General features: G+C 46.5%; 1 protein-coding gene across 14 annotated transcripts in view; it reads right to left on the reverse strand.

The window, feature by feature from the left end:
• Positions 1-24,208, reverse strand: part of LOC126923095 (tyrosine-protein phosphatase Lar) — a 278,024-nt gene that overhangs the window by 156,209 nt on the left and 97,607 nt on the right. For 13 of the 14 annotated variants that reach the window (XM_050736151.1, XM_050736143.1, XM_050736153.1 and 10 more), the window contains one exon: positions 18,369-18,507. In XM_050736151.1, coding sequence (XP_050592108.1) covers positions 18,369-18,429 — 61 coding nt within the window. In that variant the 5' untranslated portion in view covers positions 18,430-18,507. The remainder of the gene's footprint in view (positions 1-18,368; positions 18,508-24,208) is intronic. The other variant, XM_050736149.1, reaches the window with a different exon arrangement.

Consider the following 24,208-nt stretch of genomic DNA (forward strand, 5'->3'; position numbering starts at 1 on the left):
ACGTTACGAAACGGTCCGGCAATTTTCGACGGTACATTTATGCGTGTGGCGGCAGATTCTACATGCGAAATCAGTAGGCATATAATTGTTACGGTGAAACGCGTTGCATTATTGCAATGCGGTTTGGCCAGAGTTCGCATCGTCGAAGCAATCTGCAGTTTCACCGCCAGCAGGCCTATTGTTCGTTATCCCGCCGGCAGCGTTTATTGGACGGCACTCTCTGTTTGGTCGTCTGCACCGTGCTTTTAACTCTACCTTTGGATTCGTCCACTCGTACGGAAGTAAGCATTGATTTCGCGTTAATGGCCACCATATAAGCCCGAGATACCCTCGAGGCTCGTGAATTGTCCAGTCGATGTTAGAACGAACGTGTTCAAAGCCAAACTCTATAGGGCGTTTAGGCGATAATGTCCCGATTCGAATTATCGGCGAACTTGGCAAAAATGTCGTTGTTCGTTCGGATCTTGGCACACCCCGACATGGATGGACCAACTCGGCGGCGTCGCTTAAAGGTGCCTCGACTCGATGACTCCGCGTCCCATTCTGTGCTAGCGAACGAGAACAACGGAAGACAATCGGCGAACGAAAGCCCGCAGCTTTCGTCTGCGACCAATTATCGAAATTCAAGCTCCGGTGACGTCGTGTCGAGCTTCGTGGATGGAAGGGGACATCGATGTGACGAGTCAGAATTTAAGCGCGGACGGTCTAACAAAAATCGATCGTGCAATTCGTTGCGTGAATTTAACAGGACAGGTTCGCTCCGCTAATTCTCCCCCGTCTTCTGATCGAACGAAATTCAACGAGACGAGGAGAAATCGTACAAACGATGCTCGATATACGCTTTAAAATCACGATGGAAGAAACACAGCCTCGCGGTTATTTGTCAAGTTGAGACGTGATCGGTTGCGTCTCGAAGCGTATCGAACACCCCGATGGAAGGAATCTCGATTAGCCTAAGTTCTCCGACTCGGTCGTTTCCGCGGTTGATAATTGCGTCCGTGAGATTTCACCGTAGTACGCGACGAAGCTGCATAGACGGATAAGGGTTAAAGTAGCGTGCACACATCGACGCGGGAGGTAGATGGGTCGAAGAGGGGCGATGGGCGTCGAGTATACGAGACACGGACTAGATGGAAGACGAACTTAGTTCGTGGAAGCCGGATATGTGACGCCACTTCCGCTCGCAAGTTGAACTCGGCCACGAACCGGTCGTGCAGCAGGTAGATGTACGGCTACCTCCCCGAAGCTACCGGATTAATTCGGGTTTTCGTTTTTATCCGATTATACGAGTTTCCAAGACCACGTCGCGGTTTCCAGATTATCCCGGAGTTACTTCGGGGAAGAATAGTTGGAACTGCTTGCAAGTTTCGTAGCGAAAAAGCAATCTGTCGGTCTGCGGAAGAAGAGCGATACAGAGTGCTCGTGCCGGTCTTGGTGCTTAGTACTAAACCAAACGTTTCTCTCGTCCTCTATTCCACTTGCCTATCAACGAGCAAGTACGTTTCTCTGCGAGATGCCAGCGCCAAGATGACGGAGTGGCTGTGTTTCTGTTATCCTCTTCATCCTTCCCTGCCTACGGAGGATCACCATAATGCGTGTATTTACGAGGAAATTTACGGCCACGGCTCGATCGAGAAACGCGTCGATGAAGAAGACGAGGATAAAGGGAAACGACGGAAAGTCATTTCAGAGCTCGCTCGCTCATCACTCCCTTCGTTGCGTCCTTTGAATCTATAGGATGTACCTCCCACTCCGTCTACCCCTCTCGCCCGTTCCTTTTCTTTCGATGCATACGTTGCCATTTCGACATAACCATCCTGCGAATACGTTCCATGAAAGGAAGCAACGGAGCTCTATTACACATAACCGAATAAGTTGCTTCGACTCAATCTCGCGTCTCTCACCCCATCTGCTCTGTGTACCTCTAACGATGAAGACTAGCAGTCGAATAAAGCAACCGGATATTAGCGTATCTGTCAGCAAAACGCTCTCCTTTTTCTCTTCCGTAGCATTCGTCTGGAGTTTCGTTTAGACTCGAAATAGCTTCTTACGCCAATCGTCTGCCCTGTTAAGATTTCGCGGAACAGCTTGCTAACCGTCTGACGTACAATCGAGAACCGCCGTACTACCAATTCCTCGAAATCGAACGTCGCTGCTCCCAAATTGCTACATCGGTAAAAAATATATGATATCATGGAGTACGTGGTTTCTCAAGGCGTACGAGCAGCGATAAGCGACAGAGGATGGGCGAATGGAACGAGAAGCAAGGAGAGAGAGAGAGAGAGAGAGGAAGTGACAAGAAACAAGAAGACTAGTATTTCAAGGCATTCTCGAGTGTCAGCCGTGGTTAAGGAACGGCAACGTCCCCTCGCTCTGGAACCTCCAGTAAATTCCAGCCAGTCTTGCGCATCAACCTTTGCCTTTGCAAACAGAGCGCAAGACTCTCTTGCGACTTCGACGTCGCAGCGAATCTCACGTAGCCGGATTTCGACAAACAAGTACTCTACCACGGAGCTAGGCGCGTTTCCGCTCAACCAGCGATTCGACGAAATAACCGAGACGGACCAGCGAATGTGGCTCCGTTTTTACAAGCTGCAGTCGATCTATCGTGAACAATTTGCAGAGAGATTAGTCAACGTTTTAGATGATTAGAGCGTAATCGTTAGACCAATGGTTAGACCCTAGGAAAGAATCTCGAAGCATCTGGAAGGATCTGCTCCGGAAGACTTCGAGTTTGCAACGATGTCACGCGACTCTCGTGACGTTAATAAGCGCTTCACGCGCGCGGACACGACACAGATGGTCGTTCAACACTAGCGCGCGTACGGTAACCGTGGCTTTATCCGATTGGATGTCCGCCAAATAGTATGTGCGCGGTCGCCTCTTGCTCGTTTTGTTGGATACGGAGAAAGGGGCGAGCGTGCTGCGCGTAGTTCATCTGGCAGCGGGCATAAGCTGAGAAAGAACGACAAGAGTAAGAGTAAGAGGAAGAGGAAAATGAGAATAGAGGTTAACAGAGGGCCAGGCGAGATCGAGAACGTCGAGAGGTATGGCTTTACATACGCGGAAAGCCTATTAGATTTTGGGATATTTTCCAGTTACTCGGCTGCTCTCGACGTACAAGTTTTAATGCTGGCTGTTGGCTCGACCGCGTACGCTTTCTTCTCGGGGAAGAATTCGCCTCGATCGGTCTGTGAGGGAGAGATCGACGCACGTTTTCGACGAGAAAAATGCAAGAGAAATACTCAACTGTCCAAGGATGCTCGACTAGCACGCATCGATATCGATCTTATTTTTATTAGAGGTACCGTCTGCTCCCTTGCCAAGAACTTTCGGCAAAGTTCCATCGTTTCTGGGATTCTCGTAGGGCCAGAAAAATGGTGAAATCACGGACACGAACGAGCAAACTTTTATCCCGCGACTCGGTCGAAAACAAAGAAATAGCGACGCTGTTAACGAAGAAAAGGAAAAAAATACGCGATTGCGTTCTGGCAAGTAGAAGATGAGGGATAAAGATGAAATAACAAACGCGGGTAGCGTTGGATATTTCGGAACAGACTTATGGAGCGTCGGTTATTTTCTCGTTGGTCAGGCTCAAGAGTAAATTTCGTTGAATTCGTGCGCCAAGATAACGAAGATAAAGAACGCGGTGGAAGAGAAAAAGCAGGAAACGAAAAAGAAGGGGGAAGGGAGGGAACCGCGTGCGAAACTTTCAACCGCTCCGCACCGCTATTTCCTAGCGCTATCAAAAGCTAGTTTACAAATGGTACTGGCAACAACGACGATATTCCAGCCGTATTCTCGTACTCTCGTCTCGAGTCTCTGCCAACGATGCTCCGCAAGCCTACAGGCAGCTCTAGAAGAGACACGTTCGTCTAACTTGAAAGAAGACGCATTGAACGTCTATATGTTGCAATTGGTGCACGGTTGGTGGAAAGGGCAGCGTTATTGAACGCTTTAAACACACAACGATGGTACAGGATTTTTAAGTACTTCGTAGCTAGCGTTTCTCTCAACGAGCAAAAATTGGCGATTCGCGGTCGTAATCGTTGCAACTACCGGAGAAGCCAGTAACTTCTTGTTCTCTCTCCGTTTACTTAAACCATGCGCCTCGTTTTCCGTGCAATCGCGCCATTTTGGAGTAATAATCATTTTCACGAATTTCTCTCGATTCGGCGCGTTGTACCGAGCAGAAAGAATATAGGGAAACATTTCCTGAGCTCGTTTCATTAGCTGGCACCGCGGAAATTCGTTGAGCGGGTTGGTCGATAAGTGGCGAGAAAGTGGGGACGGAAAGCGGAAAAGCAGAAACTGAAAAGGTTTCTTCGATGCGATCGTTCTTCGACGATTCGATCGAATCGTTGGTCGGTCGGTAAGGGAGGGCTGCTGCAAACACTCTTTGAGCGAACGAGAAACTGAGAAGCCGTATCCGTCTGTTCTGACATTTATCAGACGCCGCGGGGAAACCGAGGCAGACTCCAATCCCCTAAAGTAGACAATAATTAATAACAGCTCCGCCGGTGGTTAAGAGAGTTGTTGGGTTTTCGAGGTCGTTGTTGGTTCACCGACTAGATCTGGAACGTACCCGCTACCGTTCCGTACACCACTTTGGGCTACGGACAATGCCGGTCCGTTTGGATTCTGGCACAAGTTTCGCAGCCGAGGTTAATAATTTTCGCTGTGGCAAAGCGAGCGAAGACAGAAAATACAGCGACAAGAAATAACATTTCGCAACGGGCAAAAGGCGCGTTTTCCCTTTCTCGTCTGCGTGAACGTTGCTGTGAAACGTCGAACGAATCGAATAAGAGAAAGAAGGGAGCGAGCGTGGACGGGAAGCGGGCTGAACATGAAAATCCGCTTAAAAGTGACAGAATTCGGAACGAACGAAAAGCCACCTCGCCGTTCCCGTGCTTCCTCCGCGTTACGAATTACGTTGCGCGTACGACGTATGTACGTCAGTTCGCTCAAATGCACGCGTGTACACGCTCGACCACGGTAATACGCGCGTAATCCTCTTAAGGTAATTGTCAGGAAGACCGATCCGTTCGTCGTTTCTCGATCCTCGTTACGGCGCTCTGTCGGACCTTTGCTCCGAACAACCGAAAACTTTTTCCAACTTCATCGGTGGAAATAGCATCGCGATCGTTTCGACTTTCCCGTTGAGTAACTAATCCACTTTGTTGTTCAAACAGATGGTGTATCTTTCTACCTTTTTGTCTTGCATAGCGTGGCTGGTTCGGTTTAGCCGCGTCGATCGACGACGGAGAACATCAGAATTTCCCCGAGAGAAGTTGAAACGAGATTAGAAAGCGAATATCGATGCGACTAGCGGGAAATAAAGAACAAAGCGAATCCGAAACGTATAAAGGACGTCTCTGGTAGATTGCCGGGGCAAGCAACGGCCGGTAAACAAGTATCGGCGATTGAATCCATCCTCGTTCCTCTTTTCCTTGACACACGCTACGAACGCATAAATTGGCGTAATTCCTCGCGTTGCTTTTAAGCGATCTTCCAACCTTTCTAATCGCGTCTCGGGCCACGGTTACTGCGGTTTCTGTTGTAATAATAGCCACGAGGCACGTCCCGTAGCGAAGAAGCTCTTCAACGTTTTCTCATAAAGCGTCGGTTGAATTGCCCGCACCGGAGCCAGCCGATGGAAGAAGGAAACGACGGTTAAACTGGTAAAACGACCGTAGAAAGTGGAGAGAAAAGAGGGAAGGAAGAATGAAAGTAGATAAGAAGAAAAGAAAGAAAGGATATGGCGTTGTACGGAGAGGGATCGAGAAAACCAACGAGCCAGTGAACAGACGAAACGAGGGTGTAGAAGCACCGAGGAAAGAAAAGCGAGGTGGTTGTTCCGAGAGCGCGTGGTCGGTGTAACCTTCGGCACGCGATCCTCCGTACGTGGTTTGCTAGCGTGCCGAGCAGAAACTTTTGCCGGCCTTGCGTTAGCCTGCATACTAAGCCGGTCGGTTGCTGATACGAACCGTCACAATAGTTCGCGCGATTCCACACGACGAAACTCGAAGCCACCAGACTCGAAATTCAATCATTTTATCTCGATGCGAATCGATTTTCGTATCTCCTCTATCCATTTTTTTTCTTTTTTCTTTTTTTTTTTTTTTTTTTTTTTGTTTTTAATATGGTCGACCGCAGAGTTGCAACAAGCGCTCGCTTTTCGACCCGCATTCCGACTACGTTTCGTTCCGTTTTATCAGCGGAGACGTATAAGAGGTAGGGCAGGAGTAATTCCGTGAGAATCGGTGCAACAACACACGTTCACGTTGAACGCATGTTCCCGGGGTAGAACGTCGAGACTGGGGATCCAGTCGATACAAACTAACCTACTTCTCGCGGAACTTGTTAATTGGGTTTAGCTAACCACAAGTGGACGCGGGGCTAGGCTCCGATTTCTCCTCGACACCGTTTGCGTACTTGATAGGATCAGCGGAGAAACCAGTATCGCCTTTATTGCGCCCGAATCACAGAGAAGCTGTTTGAAGGGACACGCGCGAATAACGAAACGGATATTATCCACTCGCGTTTTCCTATAATTTAAATAAGTAGCTATCTATCGAGAACGTGGTCGTTTTTAGCGACCTGTTATCTTTAAAAATTTACGGTCCTCCTGTCATTACTGGTGTTCGGAACTCGTGCTTTAGTTCGACACCGTGCAGACGAAGCAAATCGACGGACCGACCGTCAGCGCGCAATTTGCTATCGATGTCGGGCTGGCGCATCTAATAGAAAATCTCATAAAACGCGCATCGAGGATGAATTATTATACATATGTGATTCGGGCGAACGACTCGCGTGAGTAACGACCGTATAAATCGTAGGTGAGCGCGTGCGACACATCCGGAAAACAATAAAATCTATATTTTAATCTGCGCCTGAGCGTCCTCGCGAGCGTCCCCCATCAGGAGAATCCCTCCGCGAGATTGGTCCACGAGGGAAGAGAAGCGAGAGGCTGGATTCGGGCCGATCGTTTATCATAGCCGGAGGGTTTCACAACGCACGCCATGTGGGATGAAACGCGTAAAAGCTACTCTTTCTACCCCTTTCTGCTCCTCTGCCAGCCCCCGTGTGTTTTCCAACCTATCCTAAGATCGATTAAGAAATTATACGGCTAACGTTACTTTCGTATAATGAAAAACCGATCGCCGTTTCAAAGAAACAGAATCGCGCCCCTTTCCAATAGAACTGCGACTATCCAGCAACTTGCAGAAGCTCCGAAAAGAGGCAACGATCTAATCTTCCTCTCCGTTTACCGGCGATCGACCGGTTCCTCATTATCCACCGTCACGTTTTCCCAATTAAGCGAGAGAGTTTTACGTCTTCGTTCGAAGAAACGACGCAACTCTCGAGTGACTACCAAAGATTTTGTTCTTCGACGACTTAAAGAGTTCGATTCTGACGGTACTCGACGAACAAACTGCCAGCCCCGCTCGGAAGAATTCGTTCCAACGGAACGAGTCTATGTCGTGCCATCCACCATTTCTAGTATTCCATAATTCCTGATCTTTGACAGAATTATTCGTACGTTTGACGCGAAGATGTAAAACGAGGAGAAAAGAAATAACCATTAACGGATTCCAAACTAATCACGTTAACACGGTTTGCATACAATCGCGACCATCGTTTAGCGAAATTATTCGCGTACGGAACACCGCAAATTTCACCGACGACAAATCGATTCTTCTAGCTGCGTCAACAAGACGATATTCGGATATTTCGGGCGAACGGAAGGTTCGTTCCGATCAAATTAGATTTTCCATAAAAGTTGAAGGGGAAACGGCTTGAAAGACTTTTTCCCGCAATTTCTGAAGTTGATCTTCAAATTGGATAACGTTTCTGCTAAGCGAAGTAATTAAAGTTACGATGGTTTTCGCCGGGATGCCAACGAGATCGTCCCTAGAAAGGAGTTACACGTACTCGAGCATGAAAGATCGGTTTCCCGAAAATTTAGTTAGGAAAATAGGGTGGGGATCCTTATCCGGTTGAATTTTCGAGCTGACCTGGACAATGCGCGGCATGTCAAATAACGGAAGGAACGTTTCCACGTCTCTGTGACGTTCTATTCGAGCGCCAAACTTCTGATTCGCGACCAATTTTTCGACTTGTTCGAATTTCCTCTTGGCAAAGCTCGTGATCTTGGAAACAGGAAATTCGATTTGGATATGGCGCGAGGGCGGCCTTTCCAGCGGAGTACGACGAAATTTCGCTCTTCCTTACAAAACTGCAATTAGTTCGAGTACGTGACTCGTCGTCGTCAACGTTGCCGTTGACGTCCTAGTTCCCCGCCGTACACGGAAACGCTGGGCCCGAGTCTCGCCCCGTGGAGCAAAGTTGGCACTTAATTCGCCGAGTTTCCAGTTTGCGAAACTCCCAACAACCGAGGCTGAAAACGCGGCTTCGGAAAAGCGAGAAAGATTGGTTCGGAGACGGTGCGAATCGAAACGGGGAGGAATATGACCGCGTGGCGAACGAACCCAACCTTCCGCAGCGTCCAAGCTGTTCGTTCGCCATGGCAATTACGAGAACCTCTAATTAATCGCTCAAGATTTTTTATGAATTAATAGGAAATTTCAAAGTACCTAAATAACCGGATAAATACATAAAATATGCAAATTATTTAGTACTTTCCATGATATTTGGTAGGTAAAGCAATCTTCTAGCGAGATTTTTTACTTTTTCAAATATATCTAACGAATTTGCAACAAGGATCCACAGTCTGGATATCGCGGAAGAACAGTGTCTCTCGAAGATATTTGAGCGATTATCAGGGAAAATATATTTTGTCAATATATTGCGTGCGTCGTACGAAACGTTTTGAGATGTCATTAGCGCTTTAGCGAGTCCATTTCGATAATTGAAACAGAAATTCGACGATTCTCGTGGAAGTACGATAACGACTGTTAGTGGAACAGACGTTACCGTATAACAACTTCGAAGGACGATTAAGAGGATCTAATCAATGACGGAGGTAGACATAGAGAAAATAGCGGGATAAACACCGAAGGGGAGTTCTTTTATCGTCGACAAAGTGGAAATAGCATCTCACGATTTGCAGTTGCTCGTAGTCGGAAGGGAAGAACGCGGTTTAAGTCTACGATAAACTTTCCCTGGCGATCGAGAGAGAAAGAGAGAAAGAGAGAGAGAGAGAGAGAGAGAGAGAGAGAGAGAGAGAGAGAGAGGAGGGGAGAAGGGCGGAATCCAAAGCGGCAAGAAGGAAGGAGAAAAGCGCAAAACGTACCCGAGACAACGTAGATGGGCTGTTAAGATAAGAACGCGAAGATTCTTCGAACGAAAGTGGAGTCGGAAAGGAAAGAGGGAACGGACCGTAAGGGTCAACCGCGTGCAAGTCGGAGCGTAATTTTCCCTCGTGGTAAGATTCTTTGCGGCGAACTCGCGGATAAGCCGGTTTTACAGGTAACTTCCGCGAGAATTCACGAATACGAAAGTCTCGCAAAGCGTAGAAGGCGAACGCGTTGCATCCGTTCAATGGAGAACGAGTAGATTTTTCGATCGTTCCCGAAATTCTAAATCGGTCGAGTCCTTTTTAAGTATTTGTGGAACGAGCCACTGCGCAGCAAAGTCGAAAGAAGCTCGGAAACTAAAATTAAACATCGATGCATCGCGCGGAGAGTCTCGGAGAATAGGAACGCTAAAAAGGAAGATTTCCACGATATTCTTCTGGTTAGATAACGGGATACTCAAAAATAAGAGAAAAGGAAAACAGAGGAAAGAGTAATTCAACCTCGGTGCCCTGCTAAGCAAGGGTTTGCTAAAAGTATTCAACGCGCAACCCTCTGTCGATTCTTTACGGCTCACAATTTTTCCCTGGCCTGCTTTTCACCGAGCAAACAGGAAAAATCTTTTACAACATCAACGTCAGGTTGAGACCGAATATAACAGGATCGAAGAAAGAAGAATCTTTGCTCCCTTTTCTCTTCTATCGTACGTGAAATTCGTTTCCAGCGTGTGAGACGTGACGTTTAATTGAAGCGGAAGTTTGTCGCTTTACGGTTTACGCAATTAGCTTAACGCGGAACAACCGGGCGATAGAGAGAGAGAGAGAGAGAGAGAGCGAGAGAGAGAGGAAAGCTCGTTGAAGACTAAAATCCTCTTGAGATATCTGAATCGTGGAAAAGTCTATTTAAAGTATGAAATTTCAAATAAAATCTTCTTCGCTACTTCAACGGATTGAGAGATTTACTCGTCTGTTTGACTGGTTGTTTCTTCCTTAAGTCTGAGTCGCTATCGTCCGCTTTACAACGTTACAATACAGCCAGATTACAGTAAAAGAAATGAAATTCCAGACGCATACATCTTGCCCGTAGGGTCATTACATTCACTTGCCTCTGGTGGAACGGGCGGACAGACTATAAAAAGGATCGGGTTATAAATCTCGTGGAGGATATTCGCCGCTACCTATGCGTAGAACTGCTGAACAATCTTGAACGATCGATCGTAAAAATATAGCGCGCAGCAAGAAGCGCGAGGTTCGCCCCGGCCGAGGTACATCAGGTGCAAATCAGTTCCTACGCCTGGCTCAGGTAATGCAAACCCTAGCCAAAATCTTTCGCATTCGGTTTTCTTCTGAAGATTATACGTACGATCGATTCGTTCCGCGTTTTCGAACAGCAAAAGCTACGGAAGAAGGTACACCGGCAGCGTAAAGGGTCGAAACTCTGGCAAACTTTCCATCGGAATTTCAACTCCGCTTCCCTCTGAGAAAGTATCCACCTCCGCTTTTACAACGAACGATACAAAAGCGTGCCGGAAATGGATTTATTAATCTTAAAAATGAGAAAGGGTACGCGTTTATCGATCCGTCGGGCAGCGAGGAGGTTTCCTCAAGTAAAAAAGAAGCAACGGAGCGGCGCTCGCTAGGAAACCTCAACTATGAAATTCCAAGACATCGTCCGTGCGTTTCATACACGCCCTCGGCAAACATGGTCGATTTTATTTCTCGGTTTTACCGTTCTGAACGTATAAGTTGCGAAAGGTCGTCCACCGGGCTTGGTAAACTCTTCTTGGTAACGTGATCTTGTATTAGCCTTGAGAGCGAAACTTTTGAAACAGTTGCAATGTTACCGGTGACAGGACAGTAGACAACTTTTGAGAGACCTGGCACGCGAGATGGCAAGCTCGAGGACGAAAGACAGGACCAGAGAGAAAAGATGCGTCGCACGAAGGAAGGAAAAGTAGCGTGAAAAATAGACGTGACGTAAAATTGAAAATGTACCCGGGACACGCACCAAGACCGCCTCGGGGCTTCGAAAATCCATTGCCGAGGAAAGCGTTGACCTCGTTGCTACACCTGCAACGTCTCGAGTGGAAAAGCCGACGGAAAGGGAGGGAAAGCAAGAAACGAAAGCTAGTAGCTGCTGGTAAGACGATCGAGATTCTCATTTTATGCAAACGTAGCCGATATCTTCCAACTTGGAAGTCGTACACTCTTCGCTAGTTATCTGGAATAGCTCGTTACACCTGCATAGGCGTATCGCAAGCGTGAGAACACGCAATCATCGACGACTATTTTTCGACGATTCTTTCGTCCTTGGAATCGTTTTATTATCGGCGAAAGAAATGGAAATCCCTTTTATCGTACTTTCAATTGCCGTTCCTTCCGACAGCCAAAATCTCGTACGACTGACACATGTTGGAAAAATCGACGCGAGATTCCATACATCGACACGCCAACATCTTTCGAAAAGGGAAAGAAAATAGTGGGTTTTTTTATCGCCGGAATTACCACGATATTATTCGAGGTACTGTGTAAGGAGGTACGGTTATTACGGCAGTTATTGCGAATTATGGTGCTACTATGTGGAACAGCGACACTCTCGCGCCGTCCATACAAATGCAGGTACGAGAGTGGAGTAAAGGGGCCGAGAGAGTGTGCCGCCTTTCTTGCCTATACTTCTCGAGGCTCGTTATAATAGTAATCGATAAGTAACTCAGCGTGATCCTACGTGCGGCTAATGGACCGATTTAAAGTGTAGGACGCGATATGAAGCCAAGTCGAAGTAAAGCAGCCATCGACACGTGGACGAATAGCGATGAGAACTCGGCAGAAGCTTTTGAAACAGCATCGTGTTCGTCGACAATCGAATTTGTTACGTGACATCGAGCATCGGTGAACTCGACGAGAATTTTTATTTCCACTCTGAACAGAGACTCTGAACGAGCAAGGTTTTCGATTCGCGTTCATAGAATCTTCAGTCGATCTTTTAATAATACCAATACTCTTCAAATGCTCGTTTACCAACTATTTATCGCGATATTAGCGAATTTACCGAGTTACAAGTTACAGATTATACGATTTTCTTCTTAGAGTTTTTCGGTTTTAACTGAACTATCATACTAGTCTCTACTTATCCAGACACGACGATGTGTCTCTTTCTTCCGCGTGTTATCTTTTACGCGCTGAACGCTATATTCCGTAAATAGATAAATAAACAAAAATTGCTGGGTAATCGCATCGCAGTTGGCCGTATCTAACGGGATAAAAGTTGACGAAGCAAGCTGCTGTGCGCTACCAGCAGGCAAATGGAGTCGGAAACGACGGATTGATCGCGTCTCTTTGGAGTCGCATTTAGAAAAAGACGCGGCGTAGCGACGTAACGTTAATCTTACTCGGCGACAACGTTACTTCGGCCTCTTTATTTTCCAACTTTCGTCTTTGCCGCATCTCCCGCGGGACCGACTCCCCTCGGTTTCACCCTCGGAAAATGGTAGTAGACCCTTGCAGAAGGCAGCGATCCATCATAAATTTAATATTCGAAATTTCAAGAATGTTCCACACGCTTTGGGGGCCATCCGTTTCGACCGACGATATAAATTCGCCCGATAATATACTAGCAAGTACAGTTAGTCGCGTTGAAAGACGAAAGTCGCGTTTCATCTTTGACGGTATAGAGAAAGGAAATTGTGCAGCGTGCGCGCGGCAAATTCAGAGTATCAAGAATGCCAGAATGCAGCCGTATATTTAGCAACATCCGCAAAATTTAATTATTTAGGATAAATTTATTTTGCCGGAGAATTGTGCAACCAAAATATTTCCTGCGCCGTTTGCTTCCTTTTCTTTAACCTTTTTCACTCATTATAAAGCTTCCGCAACGAAGGAGAAGTACTAAAATAATTCAAACGAAGCGTTATATCCTACGTTTAATAAATCAAACTGTCACGAGGGGTATACACGAATTTCTGTTCGTGGATTAGTTGTAATTTTCGAGAGCGGGACTGTGCATTTTCCACCTGGGAGAACTGCATAAGTGGATTGTAAATTTGTTCCGTCAATACTATTATCTTTTGATTAGCGCACCTCTCTCGCGACACGCCGCACGCTAATTTAGCAATTCAAAAGGAAAATGACACAGAGAGGCGGAACTACCTCTAGATGGTAAAAGGTTTATATCTCCCTATATATTTGCACATTACAAATGGTTGATCAAAAGACTTTTCGTGTCTCGACTTCGTACAACCGTCCGGTCTTTGAAGAAACGTTTGCTCGAACAGTGTGCGTAAGTTCTCGCGACGCCCACGGTGCAGTTTTCGTAATTTCGCGAATCGTAATTTCGAAATTGGACAGCGATCATCGGAAAGATTATCTCTGGCTTTTCAACGTTACTATTCGCCGACAACGGAAAGAAGAAAAGTACATATACCCGATATCTACTATTCCCCTTTCGTGCTTATAAAACGGGGAGTAGGGTCATGCATATGCGATGTAATGCATTTACGCCTTCGCATATAATAGCTGCTACGTTATAACAACTCCTTTTCAAAGTACACCGACGTTTTCGCGTATTTTATTTACCGTGGAGCGGATTTAGCGAGCATAGACGACCATAAATTGCCGCTATTTTCAAAATCGTCGAAAGATTCGGCCCACGACGGGGACGAACGCAACATCGACGATCGAGAAAACCGCGAACCATTTCCTCCGTCCGTTCGAAACAAGCCCTTTTTTCCCCTCGAATATATACGTCAATTACACCGATTTCGCGTGTGCGAGCCCATGTCTGATGACACTTCGAACTAGATGGGAACATCGAATTGCACTTTGGTTCCCCATAAATTCCACCTCGGTCGAAGAGGGAGAAACGGCAAATAAAAAACACAGCGAAACTCGCTGATACGTTCGCGATGTTGGCGTCTTCGTTCGACAGATGGTTACCACCTCTTTAACGATTTTGTCGAATATCGTTTATACAATAATAATTTATAACACTAGACCCCTTCCCTAGTCCCGTTTCGTCAATAGATTGAAAAACGCTTGAAAATCGATTTGCGAGAGACGATGTAATCGAAGTAAGAGAAAAACAGGTCGAGCGTCGAGGTATTCGCCGAAGCCAGACAAGCGTTGGAAGTCGTGCGACACTGCGTGGACGCGTTTCGCGTTCGATGCTACGAGAAAATCAGTTTAACTGCTGAACGAACCTTTGCCGCCTACCATGGCTAATCCCAGATCCGCAGGGAAGTTCACGACGGGGGTGTAAACCCGAGAATGTTGCGGCTAAGCTAACCTCCCTCCGTTCTCTTTCCACCTCTTAGTCACCATCGGCTGGTAGCGTTCGGTACGATACCTGCTGCGAGTCTAGGCCAACCTCCGGCTTATCCCGACGACACTCGTTCGATACCGTAAAAGCCTGCGCGAGGGGGCGGGGGGTGGACAGGAAGCAAGAACGAAACGGAGGAGGATGCGCTGGGAGATGGGGGATGTTGGTGGTTGCAAGCTATCCTACCGCCCTGCCAACCTCCTGCTAGCCGAGGATCGCGAGAGACCCCCCGTCAAGGGATCCCATAAAATAGCTCGAGTAACTTTTTTACTTTATCATCCACCGGTCTTCCCGCCAACCCTGTCGATATACCTGAGCTCATACACCTCTACGTCGTACTACGACACGACAGTGTATGCGAGCTTTCTCGCCAAGCTAGTCCAAAGCTGCGAATACACTTACTATACGTTGCGATACTCACTACGACAACCAGCTATTACATCTTACCGCGCGTTACACAACTTTAACCCTCAACCTCCAACTGCTCTAACATTTGTTCCTTTTTTACGTCGATTATTTTATTTCGTCGTTAATATCGATTTTGCAAGTTTTCGTAACTCAAGCGGCTGAAAGCCTTTTCCACTAGATCAAAGTCACGAGCACGCGTGACGCTACGACTACTGGCTATTACACGGGGAATACAGAAGGAACAAATTCGCCGTGTTTGCCCCTTTGATCTTCGACCACAGGAGGATTACAGAACGAAAGAATTGATTAACAATTCGGTGAAATTTAACAGAAACGAGGCGAAACGAAACGCGAAATAGAATTAGAAAATTTTTAGTCGAATGGTCGTCGAATGGATCATTTTTTTGCTTATCGGTGGGCATGTCACTTTCTGACCATTGCGCGTACGCCAAGCTTCGACCATTTCTCTCTCTTTTAGAACCTTCCAGCCATTTCGTCGGTACGTCTACTCTGTCAATTACGGATAAAACAACGTGGAATCGTACGGACGATGGTTCAGAACCGTAACGCAGCCGGACGGAATGTAAATTATCGCATCCACTGCAACGATAAATAACGCGCCGAATCCAAAAAAGAAAGCAGCGTCGCTGCACCCGGAATGCCACGTTGAGAAAAAAGATCAATGATTCTAAACGGATCGTACTACCGAAACGTGGTAGTTGAAAGAATTTCACGCGCAAACGTATTCGAAGCGTTCCACGTCCTTGCAAAACTGGCCGCAAATTTTTCACCTTTCTCTTCATCGTTGCGATTCGATACAAAATATTTCCCGTATCTTCTTATTCTGCAGTTTCGAACCGAACCACGTGGGAAATACGTTGCAATTCCCTTACTTGGAAAGCCAGAGCAACGATTTTAGTCGTAACTAACCTTCGTAAGGAACGCCTGATGGAAAATTTGCATTTCCTTAACCCGCTCGTATTTCTTGGGTAAAAGTTGCCCAGAGAAAGAGAGAAAGAGAGAGAGAGAGAGGAAGAGAGATCGTGTTGCTTGACTTCGCGTAAAGGGGGAAAAAGAGCGTATATACATAGTTAATAGACGCGAAGCTAACGGCGACTCGTCGTTACGTTGGCCAGAGAATGGCGGTGCGTAACGGAAACGAAACACGTACCATCCTTTGATTCCGCGATATTCATCCGCGTTACCGTGTGATCGACGACGTTCGAGTTTAGACGGTAGCCGAGATGACTATTGATTCTTTCGGAAAGCGACAGGAACAAGGGTACGAGTCAAGTTGAAAGAACGCAGTGAAACAGGACGAGGTAAAAGGGTCCGAGTGACGGGAAAAAAGGATAAATAGATGGATAAACATGGATTCGCATCCAGTGGCAGAATTTTCGCTCTCTCTATTCTGAGGATGATTTTTCGCGAACGCACGACAGCAAACGAACCTCCTAGGAAATCTTCGTGCACGACCTGGACTATTTCCCTTTCCACGATGCAGACAGGACAGACAGGACGAATCTGCATTAACTATGGATTTCGCTCGTCCTCCACGTCCCTTTTCACAAGTTCTTTTTGCGGTCGCCATCTCTATCGCGCGCATCCTTTGACCGACATCTAAAAAAGTGGCAACTTTCCGTTTGCGGGCCGATAGATAGAAGCGGATTATCGAGTACAGCAACACCAACGAATTAAAACGAGGAATTGATACATTGCTAACAACGGATCGTTTTCCTTTCGTGCAAACCATGAAACGCATCGATTCGAAGATAAAAAGATGCCCGTTGGAGATAATGAATGGAGTTTCGAATCTCGCGTATAACGTACCTAAAGTTCATGCCCGTTCGTACAATTTTTACCTCTCGTTGCAAAATACTCGCATCGTGTCACACAGTATCTCGCTTTGAGTCGCGCACATAACATCGACGGTTGAACTTCTGGCGAACGAAATTCGCATTAGTCGATCCGAGTCAAAATCAGAGATTACGACGTAATTAATTGCCTGAAATACAAGGGATATGTCATCGTCATTTTGGAGTCAGCATAAAGCGCGGCTGAATTAGCGGGTATCGAGGCGACGGATTACCGTGTAATGAGCGCGATTACCATGCAACTCGAGTCAATGGTCGCACGCGATTTATCATCGAATCGAAATTCGACTCGTCGGCAACTCGTTGCTAGAAAGAGAAGGATCGCAGTACTCGAACAAAGTGTGCGCGATGTGACAGAACAGGTGGGCCCACGAGGCGTTCACCCTGGTCTGTACGTCGAATTTAGTAGTAAGCAGTCTTAAAGTCCATAAAACGCTTGGTTGCTTCCCTTGCGTTCGGTGCAACGATTTTACGTCGCTGCAAATCGGTCTCTTCGACGCTCCTTTTGGTCCAATGCGATCACGCGCTACCTGACATTGTTTCCCGGCTAGGATCGTGCGTTTTCGACAACCGATAGCCGAATTTGACGATGCGAGACGCGATATATACGCGTGGCTTTTACGAGCCGCTTGAAACGCAACCGTTAGCAAATTCGGAACTTAACGGCATATGGTCGACCATGCGCCAATTCGTCGCGCACTAAAACTAAACGCATCGGAAACGTTTATGTTTGCCAGCCCGCGTACACATACACCACTGCGATCTGCGTTTCGTCGCGTCGTACGAACACGCTTGTTATTTGACCGCGGCGAAGCTCAGAGCGCGCATAATTACTCGCTGTTTCGAGGGACGTTCGAGTTTTTTAAACGCGACCAGGGAGTTGTAGCCGTTTAACCATTACGTGATCCTCTTCTTGCTTTACGTACGTATACCGTCGTCATTCATACCGGGTTAGTTTACAAATCTGGCCCAACCAAACAGTCGTTGATGTTCGAGCTCGCAAACCTCGAACAAAGGCACGTCGCACTAACGCGCACACTTTTACTTTTTTTCTTGTCCCCTTTCACGGACGCGCGACGAAAAATTCATCACTCTCGTTTTACGTGCAACGACAGAACGCGTATCGCGTTACAACGTTTTTAATATCAATTAACGCGATCAAACGCATCGAGTCAAGTCGTTATCGTTCAGAGTTTAAAATATCGAAGCTTAAAGGACGCGGGTCATACGAACGTCGATTGTACGCGTCGAAAGGCATTTAGATCGCTGCCAGTGATCCAACGCACGGATGCACGGTTATGCACGGTTTTACACGGGTTTGCGCGGGTTTGCACGGGTTTGCACGGGTTTGCACGTGCAACGCGTGCACGATTCTTGTTCAGAGTTCTTCACAAACATCAGACACAATATCATTGCACGAAGAATCAAACACTCGGTGGATAATTGGAAACAATGTTCACGGCAATGTCCACGAAAGTCTCTGAAAAGAAGTGGATTTCTCTGGTCGATTACTCACCACCATTCTGCGCAATAATCGGGTCGATAGCCACCAACAGGACGAGGAAGATAGGAGTCATATTGACCACCCTCTTTCCCGTCTTCCCTCGGTCTCCCGTGATCACTGCACACTTAATACCACCGTTGCAGCGTTCCACCTATGAAAAAACAAATCACGCTCGTCATAACATACCACCTTCACACCGTTGCGCTGGATAATATCTTCGGTAGGCCGAAGACGACGATTTGGATCCACGGCTCTTGCGAGCGTGTTGCTTCACGATAAGCTGCTGATCCGAACAACAGCGAAACAGCAACGGGAAAAATTCGTTCTCGAGCTGCACGTTTGTACGATCGCCTAAGAATTCACGATGGATGGGTATTCCGTTGCTCACGAATCACTCGTGAGCGTTTCAGCTTACTGGCGTAACGCGTAAAAAAATACTATTTATTGGTGCTTCGTCCGTAGGTGACAGACAAGTACGGACAAGGGAAACGGAAACGCTTATTCAGCGAAAATCGAACGTAACTATCGACACGCGCCATTTACTACCGGCACGGCGTTCTGTATCCTACGTAGAAATGCGAATCTCGCGAGCACGCTCACACACGACCAAAGAAAAAAGCGACGAGTTTTTCACGAGCATCGTTAACGATCGTACACTTGTTCGTCGACTGGTGACGAGATCGCGTCGAATCGTTCGTCTATTCACATTCTCCCATTCGCACGATGGATTTTCTTCCTGTTTCCTCTCGCGATCCTACAAACATCGATTTCAAAGACGACGATGCCGAGCTCGTTTCCAAAAAGTAGCCTGTCGATGTATTTCCCCGGGGATCAACGCACTTCCTTTCTGTTTCCTGCCATCGTTTCTCGGCTTCTCCGCTTTACGACGAATTCTACTCCTGCCTCTCGTTATTTTCACAGTGATTCCAACGACCGACACTAATAAGGTATATACCGTGATAGGCGAGGAAGAAGATTGAAAACATTCGTCTTCTTCCCGTATTACCCTTCCGCTTCTTTCCGGAACCTTTCAACATTCCCTTTTCCTTTTTCGTCTAATTTCAACTACCTCCAAACCGATTACCTGTACTCTTTCTTTCGATGATTCCACGACCATTCCATATTTTGCACCACTTTCCACTCTAAAGGCGATCCTTCCAGCAGTTATTCTTTAAACTTTATTAAATCTGTAAACGTCTGCTCCAGTCGTATCTCCTCGCTGTTACATCTCTTGGCTGTTCAATTCTAATCTCTCCTCTGCCTTTTTACTCGATTTACGATTCGTCACGCTCATCTTCATCTTATCCAACCAAATTTCCCAATTTTAGCTACCTTTCCTCCTAACTCTCTCTATTTGTTCGTGCCAATTTGTCGAACGTAACGGGTATCATTTTGACACTTAAAATTTGGCAAATTTATTAATTCAGTTACTTGTTAAAAATTCAACCCCTCGAGTATCGTTCGACGAAACGACCAATCGTACGGACAATGCGTAACCTTCGACGAATCAAATTTCAAGGAATCGTCAGCTACTGGAAACGCGATGGGAAACTTTACGGAAACGGTACTGCCTTTGCGCGTGTCCTTTTTCCCTCGATTCGCGTCATATCCTCGGCAACCCTGTTTCCTTTTCGCCTCTTTCGTTGATCCCGAGCCTCTAAGAACTATGCCTCTAAGAATTTTTACGATTTAAAATGGCTGGAGTTAAAGCGATTGTGCGCACAACGTGCACCATTCTCACGACAAATAGCTTGCTTCTGCGTTTGTTGGATTCTTCTCTACGAACTGTTTACACCCCGTTTCTGTAGAATTTCAATGCCGAGAAGAAATTCGCGCGTGCAAAACGTCAGACACAAATTCCAACACGATATTCGTCACAGGAACACTTTGGACGTTTCCACGATGCGAGAGTAGAGCAGCAGAAGGGGAAGAAGAACACGTGCGAATCTTGCCGCAAACTCAAGGTTAAATTGCAAAATAGCCTGCGATATTATAAGATCGCGTTGAGGGTAGTTTTCTGAACGCGCGCTGCGGCTTGACTGACTCATCCCCATACCCCCCGACGATACCCCCTCGCGACCTGCTGTCGAACGATGCGCAAGCGCCATACCCCCTCTGACGCCGACTTCTCAGTACGAAACGCCTATGAATTCGCGCCGACCAAATTTTCAATCGCTTTGAATATTCTGTCTCTTTAGAAAAATGTTGACAGAAATCCGACGCTTTGAAATTCAACTTTAACTCGATTTTAATTCGGCTGCGAACGAACGATATTCGCGGAAACGAATTACGCGCTCGCTATTACGACCGTTCAACGACGCGTAAGAAATTCCGAACGAATTCTTTTGGCAGCTTGGAACGACCAACGATCGCGACGAATATTCGTTTCTCGATATTCTGAAAAATATTCTGAGAAAAGGGGAGAAAGTGAATAAACGACAGAGTGGACACTAGAAAAGAAGAAAAGGAGAAGAGTGGCGTAGAGAGGGTGGTTTCGGCGCTGGTTTAAACGCGACGCATGCGTTCCCCACGCGAGAGGATGTCCGGGGTGAGCCGTCGCCGTACTCTGGCCGACGTATCGCAGTTTCTAGCTCGATGTTTGTCCGCGTGGTACTCCCAGGGACGGTGCTGCTCGTCCCAACCACGAGGGTGTCGGAATACAAAACACCCCGAGAGACTACGCAATTCGGACCGCTTCGAGCTCGACGACGAGGAAACGAGAAAATACGCGCGGCACACGAACAACTTACGAGTCGAGAAGAAAGTACTTATATCGATACATCCGGCAACGAGATCTTCGACGCTTGCGCTCCTGGGCCAACCGACCAAAACTTGCCACCGATTTCTTTCTTTTTCCTACTTCGGCGCCAAGCTCGGACCCTTCGTCGTTCAACTATGGAACTCGCAAGGCCCCTGGGAGTACGGCAAGCTTCTACCCGAAGTAAACAGTTCGACAAGGAAACCCTCGCCGTCACCGTGATACTCTTTTCGACCGGGTAAGTGGCCAATCGTGTGTACTTTCGAACACTTTTTTCTCTTTCGCCTTTTCTCTTGTCGTTCATTATTAACGCGTTGCGAGGAATTGTGTCGATCAAGCTGTTTTTATCGTTTCTACCGAAAAAAAAAACCAACCTCGAGCCGAGAAACGCGAATTTGTTCCGTCAATTTGAAACTGAAATAAAACCAAATGGCAGGATTTTGATAGGAGGTTTTAAACGATGCGAAGCTGAAACAACGAAATCGATGACACGACAATAATCTGATGCTATCAACCGATCGTTCGGGATAAACGATCGATATTTACGATATTAAGGCGAAAGTAATCGACTTAATTTACGAGTGTATAGTCCCGTACTCGTTCGGCTACCTTCGCAAATTCACTCCTTTAACGTCAGCTGTCGTCGCTTTCGTCACACTAGGCACCTTCGTCTAACCGAGTACATACACCGATTCGCTGCTGGAATATTGGATGCGCACTCGAGAGCATGCCGAACGAACCGCGTAACTAATTTCCAAGCAAACACGAGACGAAATTACTTTTGCTTCTAATCGCCGAGCCCGCGAATTTCTTCCGCAAGTAAAAGTGCTGCCTTTGTTTTTTTTTTCTTTTTTTTTTATCTTCTCTTAACCATCGTTTACGACATGGTAAGCAACGGAACGAGGAGAAAAGTATCGCAATGGAGGGTCGAAGCGACAAAGCTAATTAAATCGCCGAGCGTGCCGGCGATAAGACCACCACAGTTGGACGATTAGACGTTTATGACTTAATAATAATTTATCCATTAGCGGTCGTGAAACAATAATGCGTTATTTCAATGATTCAGGCTTCTGTCTCGACGCTAAAACGGTCGGCGACATTCGTCGAAAATTCGAAAGTTCGATAACACAGCTTCTAAGCTAAAGATTCTAAAAATCGTGGAACGGGCGCGCTTTCGCTTCTCTCTTCGCTTTTTTCTTCTCAATCTCGATTTTTTCCATATTGCACGTGGAAATAAAATAGGAAGGAGGAGACCAGCGGACTTTGAGTCAGAGATATAAACAGGTCAACGTAACTTGGCAACGGAATCGTTGAGAAGAACGGGAAAGGACGAGGAGAAAAGATGGAGAAAGACGAGCATCGTAGCGTATCTCCGGAGGGAAAAGCGTGTTCCTTTGCTCCTGGTGATAATAAAAAATTCCAAGGTACGCGTAACTTAATTTAATATCGTGGCCAGTGCACCGTGACCCGATGATAAATCCCTCGGTATCTCTGACCGCGCCGTTTCTATTCTTCCATTCTAAAATCTGCCTACTCTTTCCTCTTACTCGAACAAAAGATGATGGTCGGAATAAGAATAACCAGGAAGTAGCGTGGTGCGTCACTAGGCAAGTCGAGGACTTAAATTAAAACGAAAAGATCGGCCAAGTACTGCAGGAAATAAGAAACGGCTGGCAAACGATCGAAGCGGAATATCATCCGGTATCGAGTCGACTGCGTAACGTCATTCTTTGCTTATATCCTGTGTAACTAAACTCGTCGACTGCGCTGTTTTTACGAGCAGCTCGTCACAGAAATACTGTATAAAGAGGCGAAGCTTTGTTCTCAGTTGGGAATGCTCTTCGACGGTGAAAAACGTTGCCGAAAGGCATCGACTGATATTTACGCGCGTCATCCGATAACGTTTACGAGAGATTTTCCATGTTTATTTTTTGCGTTGCGGGTCACAACGTTCTGATGCGATTATCTGGAATTACGAATTTATAATCCAGATTAACGTAATTCTCTGTACCTACAAAGGGTCGGCCACTGGATCGAACGGATCATATTATTTCGTTGCAACTGCAACTGAACTACGACTCCTGAACCACGGGTTGGCAGTAATAATATCACGGTAATACGAAAAGGTGTCTTTCCTTTCTCGTTTATCATTCCTTCTCGGAAGGTTCCATCTTTCGGTTTCGATCCACTTTCAGAACGATGCCGTGCATCGTCGCTGGAATTTTTCGAACTTTCGTACGTGTACGTGTTGGCACATTTGCGTGTCTGTGTACAAAGAGAAAAAGAAAAAAGAAGGCACGCGGGAGAGAAAGAGAGAGAGAGAGCGAAGAGGCAAACTGGATGCTGGTGATGCCGGCAACGGCGGCCATGTAAAACGTCGCGGGACAATCGTACATCGCGCACGTTCTAGTAACTTATGAATAAACATTTCTTGACGCCATCCAGTGGAAAATTACTCTCGGAAATGTCCCTATCCTTCCGCCTATTCTTTCTTTTGGTATTTCTACCTTTTTTCTCGCTGCTTTCTTCTCGCCGCCCTCTCGAAAAGCGAAATTCCCCTCTGTCGTCCGAAACATTGGAAAGACAGTCGATCCGATTTTTCATCGTCGTCGTTCGTCACGGAAACGGAAACCGACGAAATCGAATTCGTGGTTCGCGATTAAATAATTTGAGTAATTCAACGTTCCACACACATACACGTGTATATATATATATATATGTTTTGTTGTTTATAAATTGCAAATCAAGTTCGTTTTATGTAGACTGTTAGTTTGGCATCGGGGACCGCTTCCGCGATTAATGTTGACACGATTTGGGTCGCGTTTGATAATTAGTTGATCGTCACGTTGATATATAATACATATAGCGCTTGGTGCATCCTCTGGCCGTGGTAAAAGTGAATTTGTCTCGTGTGCTATCGATGTACTTCGGTGTTGATTTATTAAACAAACTTGGCTAGGTATTTTGAACTGAATCCGATATAATAATAACGTAGCATTCGCTACAAATTTCTGTTTCACAAATGTCTAGCGGTTAAATTGAAATGCGATTCGAGCGACGCAATAAACCGTGGCTCCGTGCGAAAATTAAAAAA

Source organism: Bombus affinis, chromosome 13 (genome assembly GCF_024516045.1).
Source record: "Bombus affinis isolate iyBomAffi1 chromosome 13, iyBomAffi1.2, whole genome shotgun sequence".
NCBI lineage: Eukaryota > Metazoa > Arthropoda > Insecta > Hymenoptera > Apidae > Bombus > Bombus affinis.